The 14811-nt window shown below is 39.7% G+C and overlaps 1 protein-coding gene across 1 annotated transcript in view; it reads left to right on the top strand.

The window, feature by feature from the left end:
* The window catches only part of LOC101428028 (RNA helicase Mov10l1-like), an 82223-nt gene extending 72910 nt beyond the window's left edge, over positions 1–9313 (top strand). Inside the window, exons 18-21 of the mRNA XM_058291138.2 lie at positions 4865–4972; positions 5638–5775; positions 6160–6252; positions 9290–9313. Coding sequence (XP_058147121.2) covers positions 4865–4972; positions 5638–5775; positions 6160–6252; positions 9290–9313 — 363 coding nt within the window. The remainder of the gene's footprint in view (positions 1–4864; positions 4973–5637; positions 5776–6159; positions 6253–9289) is intronic.
* The last annotated feature ends 5498 nt before the right edge of the window (positions 9314–14811 follow it).

Here is a 14811-nt window from a genome sequence, read left to right as displayed (position 1 = left end):
GGAGATTTGGTTTGCTTTTAAAAAGTTTTGTTAAGTATTTTGTCACGCAAATAATGTTGTTTTTCATTATGGAAAGTTAAAAATATAGTTGCTTTTTTTAAAAAACAAAATTCTACAATCCTGAGATACTTATTTAATAATGTAATAGAACATGTTTTTAGAGACTTGTGTGTGTGTGTGTATAATTTGTATTCTTCCTCACAGAGACAATTTATTTTTATTTCAAGTAATTTCAAAAACTACACAAAAGTACTTTTAGAGAACCCCTTCAAGTTTCCTTATTTGGCCAGGAACATGTTTTATAGAAAAGGATCTGATTCAGGATCATGCATTTCACCAAATCGTTATAACTGCCTAGACCAGGGGTTCTTAACAAGGGGTCCATGAGCTTGAATTGAAATTCAAAAAAAAATTCTTGTGAGGATGCATTGGTATGGGAGTGATATTATATAATATATAACACATAGTATAGTGTGGGCTTAGTAAGGGGTCCATGGTTTTCACCTGACTGGCCGAGGGTCCTTTGAACAAAAAAGGTAAGGACCCCTGGCCTAACACTTTTTGACTATGGAACAATTTCTCAGTCTTTCCTTAACTTTCATGGCCTTGACCTTTATGTATGTGGTCAGTCCTTCAAACTTACCAGGTTGCTATGTGATTCATGCACTGGCTGGAAACTCCTTCTTAGGCTTGTCTTCCCACCCTGCACTGGCACAGTCTGTCCTTATTTGCCAGCTTTGAATTTCCCTTCTTCCCACTCAGGTCTATCTACCTTCCCTGTATGCCTACCTCATTTAGGGAAAGGTTGGGAATTGTTTTAATAGAGAGGCTTTCAATTGCATATAACAAGAGAATTAACTGATAATAGCTCATGTAATCTACCTCCCATGATGGTAAAAGGTAGGATGGGAGCTGGCCTCAGATGCAATTGTGTTAGGACTCAAACAATGTTGCCCTGTTTACCAGATTTCCATCTCCCAATCCTTTAAGGTTCACACATGACTCCTGAAGTCTTTGCAGATCCCTGAGCCCTGCTTCCATACTAATCATATTAATCTCTATTAAAATGGTTGCACTTTACCATTTTGGCATATAATTATCTTCTTATCCTTTAGTGTTCTCTCACTGTATTACGATTTTCCTTGAGGACCAGGTCTCTGCCATACTCACTTTTCTCTTCCAAGGACTTATCATATTATCTAAGATTATTACTGAATGAATCACATTAGACCAAGGTTGAGAGTCAAGCAGAGAGTTAAGAGATGATAGGATCGGTTAGTGAGTTAAAATGGGCAAAAATAGGATTAACTAATGAGTTAAAATGGGTAACCATGGACCTATAAGTGAGGAAGTAAAATTAAAATGGCCCTCATTTCCTTTCCATGAGCTGTTCCCCCAGCCTCCCAACCTCAGGTGCTCAGGACCGAGATCCGTGTACCATACCCACCATGTCCATTCAGTCATTGAGTACGGCAGATTCTGCCTCCAAAATTACTATCAAATCCTTCCCTTCCTCTCCACCTACAAAACCACCAGTCTATTTTTTGTCTTATCCGCAGCCTCCTCACTGGTCTTCTGCCTCACATCTCATCTCTAAACCCCATCCAGGAATCCAAGTGATATTTTGGAAATGCAGATCTCACTCTTCTTTTCAGCTAAAAAAAAAAATCTTTATTGGCTTCTTCTTGCTGCAGGAGGTGGCTCCAGCTACATCATATGATTATTGCACCATCATTATCTCGCCTCTGCCCAGCACTGTAGCTTTCCCTCCAGCCACTTTGTGTTCCTCTTCTCAGGCCTCTGTAAGAGACTCTTTGCACCCTGAATGCCTTTTATATCACTTCCTCTACATCATATAACAGGCTGTTAAAATGGGACTCTTACCATCTCGGTTTTGGCTAAGGCTAAAAGGTCAAGAACAAAATCAGTGAGTAACAAGTATCCTCCCATTGTATAGTGAGGTGCCCCTCCACCTGTGCATGACTCAAAATTGGGCAGGTGCCTTATAGCTTGTTTTTCGGGTCTTACCCATTCAACCACTGTAAGATATCGAGGATTGCATTGGGAGGGGAGGAGGGAGAGAATTTCTTTGGACAAAGTGTTTGGTATGCTTTACTTCCTCCCCCAACCCCCAATTTCCCGACTGTAACCCCATGATTTGCTTGTTTCCCCTGAACTCCAGCCTTCTGAGAGCACTTCTATGAGGGTTTTTATTTGTCCCTGGAGTATGAGCAGCAAGGGAACTGGTATTTCATCCATGCCTACAAATGCAAAAGTTAAATGGCAGTCGTTAGAAGCTGCCTGTCTGGCAGCAAAACAGTGGTAGAAGCCTTTTTTTTTTTTTTCTGCTTGCGAGGGAGTAGATTCTATTCAAGAGAAACTGACAGCAGAAGCCTCTTTGGGGGCATTTACAAAGGACTGTCCAAGACTACATCCTGTCAGGGATAAGATGGCCTCACCAGAAAGAAGTGGAGGGAGGCTATCAGCAGCAGAAGCCAGGAGCTGTCTGGGACGGGGGCATTACCCATGCCTGTGGCTCTGAGACCTGATGTTCTCAATGAGAACCTCTCTAAGGAGGCTTCAAGGGAGCAAAATCTGCTTTGTCTGCCAGGCGTAAGTGCACCAGAACCTGTCCCACCATAGAACCAGCCCAACAGATCCTTCTCCCTCCCTTCCCCTCCCCTTCCGCTCCCCTTACCCCACCATCCACCCAGATCTAAACCGGAAGGTGTGAGAAAGAAACTACAGCAATAAGAAGCTGTGGCATGGGATGGTGGCGGAAGAGGAGAGAAGCATAAGGGAGGGGGAATAGAACAGTCAACCAAACTCCCATCCCTTCTGAAGGCTTCCCAACACTGAACCAGAAGAGGGGGTAGCTTAACTTCCAGTGAAGTTTGAAGTTTGATTACTCAGCTGAGACTAAAGTGGAGGCTGAAAGTGACAAGAAGACATTTTATCTAATAGGAGCTAAATTTTGGGAACTGCCCAGGATTTCATCCAAAAGATGGGGAAGAAAGAGCCTCCTGTACAAGATTAAAGGTACCATGGAGGAGGACATTAGAGAGGGTTTGTTGATTTTAGCTTTTATTTATCTCTTTGAAACCTGTGGAATACAGTTCTCTCAACAGCCAGCTAGAGATGAGTCTGCCAGGCACTTTAACATCCCTTTGAGGTCAGCATTTTGGTGGCTTTGAATTTACAAATTATTGATAGGATACTTATTAAATGCCCAGCATGTATCAGTTGGTTGGTTGTGATGGGGATACAGTGGTCTCCATGATGAGCACAAACTGTGGCTTAGAGGTGGTGAGCCCCTTGGCCATAGTCATATAACCAGTGAGTTACAAAGCCTGGCTGTGCTCTGCCCATCCTTGGCATGATTCACTCCTCTTTACTCAAATCTCCGCTCCTAACTCACCCCAGAGATGCCTTCCCTGACAATCCTAAGAAAGCCTCCCTTCTCCCAGTCACACGGTGTACCCTCTCCCTGCTTCATTTTTCCTCAAAGTACTTATTACTATTGAAATTCCATTTTCCTACATGTTTGATCACTTATATTCTGACTCTCCTATCCATGATGTATGTTCAGAGTGAACAGGAATTGTGTCTTTGTCACTTGTCTGGACCCTGCACCAGGAGCAAAGGCCTTAGTATATCGAAGGCATTTGTTGGAGGATGCATGGATGCATGAATGCATGGATAGATGGATGGATGGATGGATGGATGGATGGATGGACAGACAGGTCCTTCAAATATCAGTCTAGACTGCCATTCTTCCTGACCAGTGCTTCTGGGTTTTTTGATTCTGCTCTTTTGTGCACCTTTTGGCTTAATACTTACTCCATTCATTCCATTGTGTCTATTTCCTTATTTCTCTCCACAGCTGCCTCATTCTCCATTATGTCCCCAGCATACAGCACAGATCCTGACAGACAGTACCGGCTTAGAAAACAAGTGTTGGGTTAAATTATTGAATTAGAATGAACTTGAAGATATGTGGAAGATCAAGTAGTATTAGTAATGAAAGAATAGCACCTTTCATATTATAGGTTACTTATAAGTTTTTGTTGGATTGATTTGGCTTTCAAAATTCAGTTTAATATAATCAGAACATTTCAGATGAATTTTAAGTAACCTTCATGCCCTTCTTCAGTCCGATTCACTGCCTTTCCGCCCTCAAAGCAACTGTTGTCATGATGTTTCAAGTCACAATTTTATATTATACTTACTTCACAAAATCTTAGCCATAAACAATAGGGTTGCTTTTAGTGTTGAACCTATGGTAACTGTGCCACAGGAAACAAATGCCTCCATGGCTGCCCTCAGCAGCGGAAACAATGGAAGCACAGCCACTGCTTCTGCCTCCTGTGGGTGAACCTAGTCATGTCCCTGCTCCAAGATCTTTTATAAGTGCATTTCTGGCTCTAGTAGTTTGCTTTTAGTCCTGAAACCTAACAGACTCTGGCTGTAGCTCTCCCTTTCCCTCTGCTCATATCCCTATTGGCCCATGGAGATAGTTATTTCATTTTTAGGCAGGGATGCTTCTTTCTTTATTTCTTTATAATTTATAGCCCCTCTATTATTGCTTTGGACTTGGGGGGGTGGGGGGTGGGGGTGAATGAAGTATTTTTCTCTATGAAATATTATTATCCTGATATGCATTGATCTACTTTCCCCTTCAAAGTAACATATCCGAATTCAAGGTTTGTATTACAATCAGTGACATTTAAGATTTAATGGAGTGTGGTATAGAATTGTTAAATGACATGGCACATTTGTTAATATTTGCTTTATACTATATTATGTAAAATTAAGTGATTAGATTTGTAAAACATTGTAATCTCATTTTTTTTCTATTATAAAGGTGGAGAAAATCAGAATTCTTTTACGAAGCATTGATTTGATGGATATAAAAGTTGGATCGGTAGAGGAGTTTCAAGGACAAGAATATATGGCTATCATCATTTCAACTGTATGCAAGCCTGTTTTTAGTAGAGATAAACACTAGATTTTGAAGTCATTTTGAGTTCTATTGACTATAGATTCATTACATTCAAGCATAGAAATCAGAGACTGAACAGTAACCTAGACAAGAAGTTTGGGCTTGCTTCAGTGGCAGTATGAAGATTCCTAAAGCAGTAATTGTGGAATTTTTTTTAAAATTCAAAGTTCAGATTACAATAGAGTAAAGGAAAGGAATTCAAGAAAAGTTGGTAAATGTATTGGGTAAGGAGGTACAAGATGTTGTAAGAAAGGTAACCACAGTGTTTATAGAAGGAGTTGGGAATCAAAGGGGAAAAAAGTAAAATAACAGCAATGAGCCTTGTAAGTTCTTTTTATTAATCTCATAGTACATGTTAATTGTGGGTTAAGTTAAAACATCTGATAAAAAGAAAACAAGTCATCCATAACCCTGCCAACAAGAGTAACTCAGCATTTTGAAGTGCTTATTCCTGGATATTTTTCTCTGGGTATATATACAAATTTATAATAAATTTTGTTTTTGCTGTTTTTTACTCAAAACTGGCATAATTATTCATGGCCTTATTAACTATTTCATATATTGAGAACCTCATTCGATGCCAACAGGAATCTTAACATGATTCTTTTCATTTGTTTTTTTGTTCATTTTTATAGGTACGATCAAGTGAAGACACTTTTCAAGACAATAAGCAGTTTTTGGGGTTCTTGGCCAGCTCAAAAAGATTTAATGTTGCAATAACCAGAACTAAGGCTTTGCTGATTGTGGTGGGAAACCCTCACATTCTCATCCAAGTGAGTTTTCATGATGTTGTCGGTCCTTTTTCTTTCATTGAGAAGGGAGGGTTTTAGAAGGAAATAAGTGCTGTGTAAGCTGAGTCTGGTCAGCTTGGCCTGATCTCTCTGTGACTTGTGTCATTCTGGACTTGAGACCTCAGCCCAAGAAAGACCACAGTGGGAGTGTAAATAGTCTGAATCACCTGCCTAATCATAGACCTTGTCTTTGCATTGACTTCTCTTTAATAAGCATTCATGAAGACACACACCAGAGTATCTGGTATGAAAGGGGTATGCAGACCCCTTTTTCTAACTTTAAACTCAAGTGCTTTTGTGTAATTTGTGGCCAGCCTTCTTTTTCCTCTTCGTTCTTTTCATTTTCTTTCCATTCTTTTTAAACAGGAACCCTGTTTTAGTGCTTTATTGGAATATAGTGTTACAAATGGTGTTTACATAGGATGTGATTTACCTCCTGAACTGCAGTCTTTGCAAAAAGTGAGTGTTTCCTTTTCATTCTTCTCTATGGATGAGCCGGTTGTAGAAGCTGTGAAGAAACAGGTCTCAAACAAAATTTCACAGCCTTGTCCCCTTCCTGATAAGATGTGAAAAAAGGGAAAGTGTGAGTGTGTGTGTGTGTGTGCATGTTCATGTATGTATAGAACACATTCTTTGGTGGTCTGTACATATGTTTACATACATTCTTCACCCTATTCCCTGTAAAACATTCTCAGTCTCACATTGAGAAGCAGGGCCAGGCTTCAGCACACGAACCAGGCTGCAGCTTCAGGACAGCTGGCCCTGATCTCGATTACTTAACACTTCCTATTTCCTAAGCTTCGATTGCCCTCTTTCACATTAGTCCCAGCAGCTCTTTCCTATAAAAATCTTTTATGGTCTGATATATTTTCTTTGCATATCTAAAATATGTAAATATAACTGCAACTTGAAAAACAACATTAGGAAAAGAAATGCCAGTCATCTCTGCTGTGAATTTGTTCCTGTTAGTATTATTCTAGCCCTTCCTTGCAGGAGACACTAACTCCCCTGTTTTGTTTTGCTTATCCTAGATGCATCTGTAGCTAGATAATGGAATGGCTCTATCCATTCCTATCCAGCACTGTACCATGATCCAGATGAATTCTGAAAAGATGAACTGAAGTCTTCCTAAGTTGAAAATGTTTGCCCCGTTGAAACTTTATAATTCACTGAATTACATTTTTTGTAATTGTTGTTTATTTTTTTCCCTCTCAGTTGGACAATAAACTTCATAAGGTCAAATACCTTGTATAATTTGCTTATATTTTAATTTCTAGTGCTTGATTCAAAGTAGGTATTCAATAATTATTTGTTGATGGAGAGACTGAAATTATTCTGACACAGATGGATGTCTGTTGGGAATTTAACTTGCCAACATGGAGAGGCTATCTCTGCAAAATTAGTCTAGATGAGATCTAGCTACAAGAAAAAAAAATTGTACAGAATTGCTGCCAGTTTCCAACCCCTCTGCTTCCATGTTATTTTTAACAGGAAAAAAAATCACAAGTTACCCCAAGTCACTACAGGGACACATGCTAAAGTTTTCTGTAGGATAATTCAATTCTATAATATATTATTTGTCATGGTGCAGATGTGGCTCAAGCGGTTGTGCACCTGCTTCCCACATGGGAGGTCCCAGGTTTGGTTCACTGCACCTTATGAAAAACAAAAACAACAACTATAAGCAAAACAAATGAAAAAGTCAACTCGGGATCTGTTGTGACTCAGTGGTTGAGCATCGGCTTCCAGTATACGAGGTCCCAAGTTCACTGTCCAGTCCCTAGTACCTAAATTTTTTTTTTTTTGTCAAAGAGAAGAACTCAATAATCTTATTGGTTGGTAGATTATCTCCTGACATAATATAGCAAAGTATACAGGATACATCATTACATTTTTAAAATATACTTTTTATTAGAGAAGTTTCGAGTTTACAAAACAATCATAAACAATGTGAAGAATTCCCATATATCACCCTCAAACGTGTTGAATTTTGTGGAACATTTGTTACAGATTATGAAAGAACATCATCAAAAGTTACTACTAACTGTGGTCTATAGCTTACATTTGGTGTATTTTTAATACAACCCCCTATTATTAATACCATGTATTAGTATTGTACATTTGTTATAGTTCATGAGAGAATGCCCTGATATTTGAACTGTTAACCATAGTGCATCATCAACCACTTGTTCACTGTGCTCTACAGTCCCATGCCTATACAATCCATCCAAGTGTACACTCAGTGGCTCTCACTTTCATCACAGAGTTGTGTATTCATAGCTTCAGTGAATTTTCAAACTTTTTTCTTAGTCCAATAGAAAAAAATCCCACACCTCCTTTACATTCGGTTCAGATCCATTGGTCTCTATGTCTATCTTTTTGACAGTACCATGCAGTTTTTACTACTGTAGCTAGGTAAGATGATTTAAAGTTCAGAATTGAGAGTCCTCCGATGTCATTCTTCTTTTTAAAGACATTTTTGGCTATTTGGGGCTCCTTAACCTAACAAATAATTTTGATAATTGGCTTTTCCATTTCTGCAAAAGAAAAAAGGCCATTGTGATTTTTATTGGGATTGCGTTGCATCAGTAGATGTTTGGGTAGTATTGGCAGCTTAATGATATTTAGTTTTCTGGTCCAGGAACACAGAATGTCCTTCCATTTATTTAGGACTTCTTTGATTTCCTTTGGCAATGCATTGTAGTTTTATAAGTGCAGGTCCTTTACATCCTTGGTTAAGTTTATTCCTAAATACTTAATTCTTTTAGTCACAATTGTATATGGAATTTTTTCCCTGACTTCCTCCTCACACTGCTCATTACACGTGTATAGAAACACTACTGATTTTTGAGTATTAATCTTGTATCCTGCCACTCTGCTGGTCTCATTTATTGGCTCCAGTAGGTTAATTGTAGGACATTGTAGGTTTAGGCTCGTTATCATCTGCGAATAGTGAAAGTTTTACTACCTTTCCAATTTGGACACATTTTATTACTTTTTTTCTACCTGATTGCTCTAGCTAGAACTTCCAGCATTATACTGAAAAACAGTTGTGACAGTGGGTATCCTGGTCTTGTTCCCAGTCAATGGGAAAGCTTTGTTTTTTCCCTATTGAGTACAATGCTACTTTTCAGTTTTTCATATAGCCCTGCATCATGTTGATGAAATTTCTTCAATTCTTGTCTTTCAGAGTGTTTTTACCAAGAAAGATGCTGTATCTTGTCAAATGCCTTTTCTACATCAATCAAGATGATCATGTGATATTTCTTCTTCAATTTATTAATGTGATATATTAAAACTGTTTGATTTTCTTGTGCTGAACCACCCTTGGCATGCTGGGGATAAAACCCACATGATTGTCATGAATAATTCTTTTAATGCGTTGTTATATTCAATTAGTGTGTATTTTCTTAAGGATTTTTGCCTCTATATTCATTAGGGAAATTAGTCTGTAAATTTCTTTTTTCTTACTATCTTTATCTGGCTTTGTTATTAGGGTGATATTGGCGTCATAGAATGAGTTTAGTAGTGGAAATTTTGTTACGGATTATGAGATAATATCATCAGCTGTTAACACTAACTATGGTCTACACCATACATTTGGTATATTTTTTCCATACCCCCTATTATTACCACAGTACTTCCTTAGCATTGATGCAAGAATATTACTGAATTGCTGTTAACTATAGTCCATAGGTTACATTAATTGTATTTTTCCCATGCTTGCCCACATTCTTACCACTTTGTAATAGTGGTCCATCTGTTCTAGATCAGAGAAGGACATTCTTTATTCGTACTATTAACCACAATTTTCATCCACTACTGGGTTAGTTCTATTATTCAGTCCTTAGATTATTCTCTAGCTTTCCTTCAATAGACATTTACATCCTTAGACCACCCTTTACACCCACAATTACATTTATATACCATCTGTGTTTGTTCTAATGACTATGGTGTGTTACCATCAACTCTATCCATTTTCACACTTTACAGTCAAGTTGATTAAAACATTTACATACATTAAGCATCAATATACCTTTTCAGCCCTCCCCCTATCTCCTAATAACCTATACTCTAGGTTTTAACTCCATGTGTTTATTCCTCTTATTTAGTTCATATTAATGAGACCATGCAATATTTGTCCTTTTGTGTCTGGCTTACCTCACTTAGCATAATGTCTACAAGATTCATCCATGTTATCATATGAGTCCCAATTTCATTTCTTCTTACAACAGCCTACTATTCCATCATATGTATGTACCACATTTTATTCATTCCCCAATTGATGGACAGTTGGGTTGTTTCCGTCCTTTGGCAATAGTGAATAACACTGCTATGAACATTGGTGTGCAAATGTCTGTTTATGTCAGTTTTCAGTTTTTCTGGATATGTTCCTAGTAAAGGAGTTACTGGATTGTATGGCAGTTTTGTATTTAACTTCCTAAGGAATCACCAAACTGTCTTCCACAGAGGCTGCACCATTCTACATTCCCACCAAGAGTGAAAGAGAATTCCTATTTTTCTTCATCCTTTCCAGCACTGATTGTTTCATGATTTTTTAAAAATAATGACCATTTTACAGATGGCTCTGGATTTCAGGGCCTTGTGAGTTGGCCCTACTTTGAAGTTTATGTTCCTGAGTGTGATGGAGATGGACTCAGATATAACCTTTCTACACTTGCCACTTCTGTTACTTTTACTGGACCTGTGGTTGGCGTTTGGGTTGGTGTATACTCAGGAGACCTGAATCTCTGAACAGTCCATGTGATGGTCAGGCCCTGGACCTCTGCAGACTTGGGGCTCCTACCCTCTGGTTTCTTGGACTTACCCTGGCCAGCTGACAGGGAGGTGAAGAGGGTCAACCACCACACCAGGGAGCCAAGAGTGCCTACAAATGCAAGCAGGAGGATTACATCCATCATCCATGTGGAATCTAAGCCCCCTCTCGATATAGAGGTGGAGTGGACATAACCACCCCAGGGTCCACAAGATGGAGGAATAGAGTTTATATTAGAGTGGACTTACTGGTGTTCGGCTGGGGAACTATTGTGATTAATAAGGGAAGAAATTGTAGTAGTGATGTGGAGAGGGTGGCCACAGCGGCTGCTGATGTAGTGTGGACTACAATGTGGGCCACTGTCCATGTGGTGTAGCAGTGCATAACAATAAGTGCTGGAGAGTATTTGGAGAAATAGGAACATTCCTTCACTGTTGGTGGGATGGAGCAGCCTCTGTGGAAGACAATTTGGTAGTTCCGCAGGAGGCTAAATATAGAACTGTGATATGATCCAGCAGTTCCTCTACAGTGAATATATCCAGAAGAACTGAAAACTGTGACATGAGCACACATCTGCACAACAATGTTCATAGCAGCTTTATTAACAATTGCCAAAAGATGGAAACAACCCAAGTGTCCAGCAACCAATGAATGGATAAATAAAATGTAGTATAACTGTTCTGGGAAGATGGTGTCATTGTAGGTGGGCACTCACCAGCTGTCACAAAAAATGGATGAGAAGGGGCAAAATCTTTTCTGAGTGAGATGTTTTGGGAATCCACAGAATAGGAGGCTTCAGGGCATTGATCTGGAGGGAACTGAACAAAGAGATAGAGAACCCAAGGGAAAACAATGAGTTGCTCGCCCCTGTGGCTGGAAACAGTGGGTGGCTAAGCACCACCGTCAAGGCGGATAGCCTCCTTGGACCCACTGACTCACCAACCAGTGAGTGGGAGGGAGAATTCTCTGGGAGGAGGAGGGTTCTGGTGATGGGTGGGAAGTGGTTTCCTTTCTGAGATTCAGATGGGGCTCAGCTGACCAAACTCACTGCAAAGAAAACACTCTTGACCCTCTTCCTCCCACAGAACCCTAAATGGGGTTTTGAAAGCTTAGGAGAGTTGGAATTTTAATAGTTTTCAGCTGCTAGACTAGTTAGCTGTCTGTCTCTGCCCCCTCCCTTCCCAAGTTCCTCTCTCCAGGATGGCTAGGTGTAACAGGCTGCCTGAGCAGATTCCCCTCTCCCCTCTCCTGAGGGCTACCTCAGTGCTGGCTGGTACCCTCCCTGAGCTTCAAAAGGGGCTCAGGTGTCCAAATCTACAGAAAAGAACCCACTTCCCACCTTTTGCCAGAACTGCCTCCACCCTGGGAAAGAAAGCAATTAGAATAGAGAGGGAGCACAACAACTTATATCAACTATACAATAAATACAGGAACACAACAAACTAATCACATTTAAAGAAATTGATTCAATTATCAAAAATCTTCCAACAAAGAAAAGTTCAGGACCGAAGTCTTCACAGGTGAATTATACATTGCATTTCGAGAAGAATCAACACCAATCCTGTTTAAACTCTTCCAAAAAATTGAAGAAGAGGGAAAATTACTTAACACGTGTTTTTTTTCTTTCTGTCTATTAAAATTTATTATTTGGGGTTAAAAAAATAAAATAAAATAAAAAATAGAACAGAGAGGGAGAAGGGAGAGAAAGGCGCCTAATCAGCAGGATTCTGGCAAACTGCTGAGTCAAATCTGCATGAGGAAAGTGGGTGGATAGCTTTCTGAAAGGCTAACTAACCTAGGGAGAAAGTTTAGTTCAGTGGAGGAATTCCTACCTTGAACATATGAGGTCCCTGGTTCAATTCCTGGCTCTTTCTAGAGAAGCAATCCACCAGGTTATCAGACATCCAGCTGATACTTTATGACAGGAAATATATAGACATTTCTTTGTATTAGCTTTCCTTGGATCTCCCAATTTTCTTTAAAAAGGTTGCTTTAAAAAAAAAGATTTTATTTATTTATTTCTCTCCCCTTCCCCCCATTGTTTGCTCTCTGTGTCTATTCACTGTGTGTTCTTCTGTGTCCACTTGCATTATCAGGCATCACCGGGAAACTCTGTCTCTTCTTTGTTGAATCATCTTGCTGCATCAGCTCTCAATGTGCCCCTGCGTGGCACAGCACTCCTTGTGTGCAGCAGCACTGCACATGGGCCAGCTTACCACACGGGTCAGGAGGCCCTGGGTATTGAAAACTGGACCTCCTATATGGTAGGCAGATGCACTGTCAGTTGAGCCATGTCTGCTTCCCTAAAAAGGTTGCTTTTTAGAATTTAACTTAGTTTACTCACTTAAACCTGGTTCAAAGCCTGCAGAATGCAGCCTGCAAGGTGCTTTACTGATGAACACCAACAGACTGAGAAGCTCATTAGGGACCTAAGATATAAGGCTGTTTTTCCTTCTCTCTCTTTTTTTTTTGTTTGGTTTTTTCTTCTTTTTCGCCTTTATTTTTTCAAATTAGATGCTGCTATCTTGTTTCTTGTGTTTTCCCTTCCTTTGTTTCCCTGTTCTTTCATTTACTGATTTTGTCTACCTACACTATTTCTTTAATTGCTTTCATCTTTCTATCTTCTGTATGCTCTTGTTCTTTCATTTCACCTCTTTTTGTTTGGTCTTCAATTTTTTCTTGTTTCTCTTTTTTCTTTTTTCTCTGTTTTAATGCTTTTTTAACTTTTTAATTCTTTTTCTTTTTTTTCTCTTTCAGTCTTATCACACTGGCATTTTAATTAATTATATATATTTTTATATAATTCTATATATTTTTCTCTATTCTGTTTTCTCTTTTCATTGTTTCCATTCCACTTTTAAAATTCTTATTGCTCTGCACTATTTACTTAGTTATTCATTTTCCAAGGTCTTATATGGTTCCTCTTCTACATTTTTTTAAATTTATTTTTTATTTTTTAATTTTTTAAATTGATTTTGTAAAAATATTACATTAAAAAAATATATATGAGGACCCATTCAACCCCACCACCCCCACGCCACCACTCCCCCCCCTCAGCAACACTCATTCCCATCATCATGACACATCCATTGCATTTGGTAAGTACATCTCTGGGCACCTCTGCACCTCATGGTCAATGGTCCACATCATGGCCCATACTCTCCCCCATTCCATCCAGTGGGCCCTGTGAGGATTTACAATGTCCGGTGATTGCCCCTGAAGCACCATCCAGGGCAGCTTCAAGTCCCAAAGACACCTCCACATCTCGTCTCTTCCTGCCATTCCCCATACCCATTAGCCACCATGTCCACTTTTCCCACTCCAATGCCACCTTTTCTCTGTGGACATTGGATTGGTTGTGTCCATTGCACCTCTATGTCAAGAGGAGGCTCAGATTCCACATGGATACTGGATGCAATCCTCCCGCTTTCAGTTGTAGGCACTCTAGGCTCCATGGTGTGGTGGTTGTCCTTCTTCAACTCCATCTTAGCTGAGTGAGGTGAGTCCAATAAATCAGATTGTAGGTGCTGGAGTCTGTTGAGGCTCAGGGCCTGGCTATCACATTGTCAGTCCAGAGATTCAGATCCCCTAAATATATCTTAAACCCCAACACCAACTACAACTCCAGCACAGTAGCATGAAAGTCTTATGAAGAGAGATCCCATCTGAGTCCAGATTCATCACGCATAAACACCAGCTCCAAAGAAGGGCCATCTGACATGGCAATTAACCCCATCTGCCATGACCATAGCACCCATGGGTCTCTTTAGCCCTCAAAGGAACCAATACCTGGTGGTTGTATCTACTTTATCTGTCTCTTAGACTCTGCTCAATTGTGCATAAGGGCAATCCTTCTGACAACCTCCAGACTCTTTTTTAGAGACTCGTAGCCATATAAACTCATTTCTCCTTTCCATTTCCCCCTTACATTAGGTCAAACAGCATTTTAAAGTCATGTTATTTTATGTAGACAGGGATATTCTGCTGATCCACATTGAACCTTCCATTCAAGGTCATTTTCCAGTTGCATCATCAGTTGGTAGTTGATAGTGATCCCTCGGTGCCAGGTAGGTTCATCCCCGGGTGTCATGTCCCACGCTGGGGGGAAGGCATTGCATTTACATGCTGAGTTTGGCTTCGAGACTGGCCACATTTGAGTAACATGAAGGCTGTCAGGAGGAAATTCCCAGGCACAATGCTGCTCTAGGCCTTGTTCTTATTTCAGGCATATCGGCTCACAA

The sequence above is a fragment of the Dasypus novemcinctus genome, chromosome X (assembly GCF_030445035.2).
Source record: "Dasypus novemcinctus isolate mDasNov1 chromosome X, mDasNov1.1.hap2, whole genome shotgun sequence".
NCBI lineage: Eukaryota > Metazoa > Chordata > Mammalia > Cingulata > Dasypodidae > Dasypus > Dasypus novemcinctus.
The sequence above is the reverse complement of the archived record's forward strand: the minus strand, read 5'-3'. Positions and strand labels throughout refer to the sequence as shown.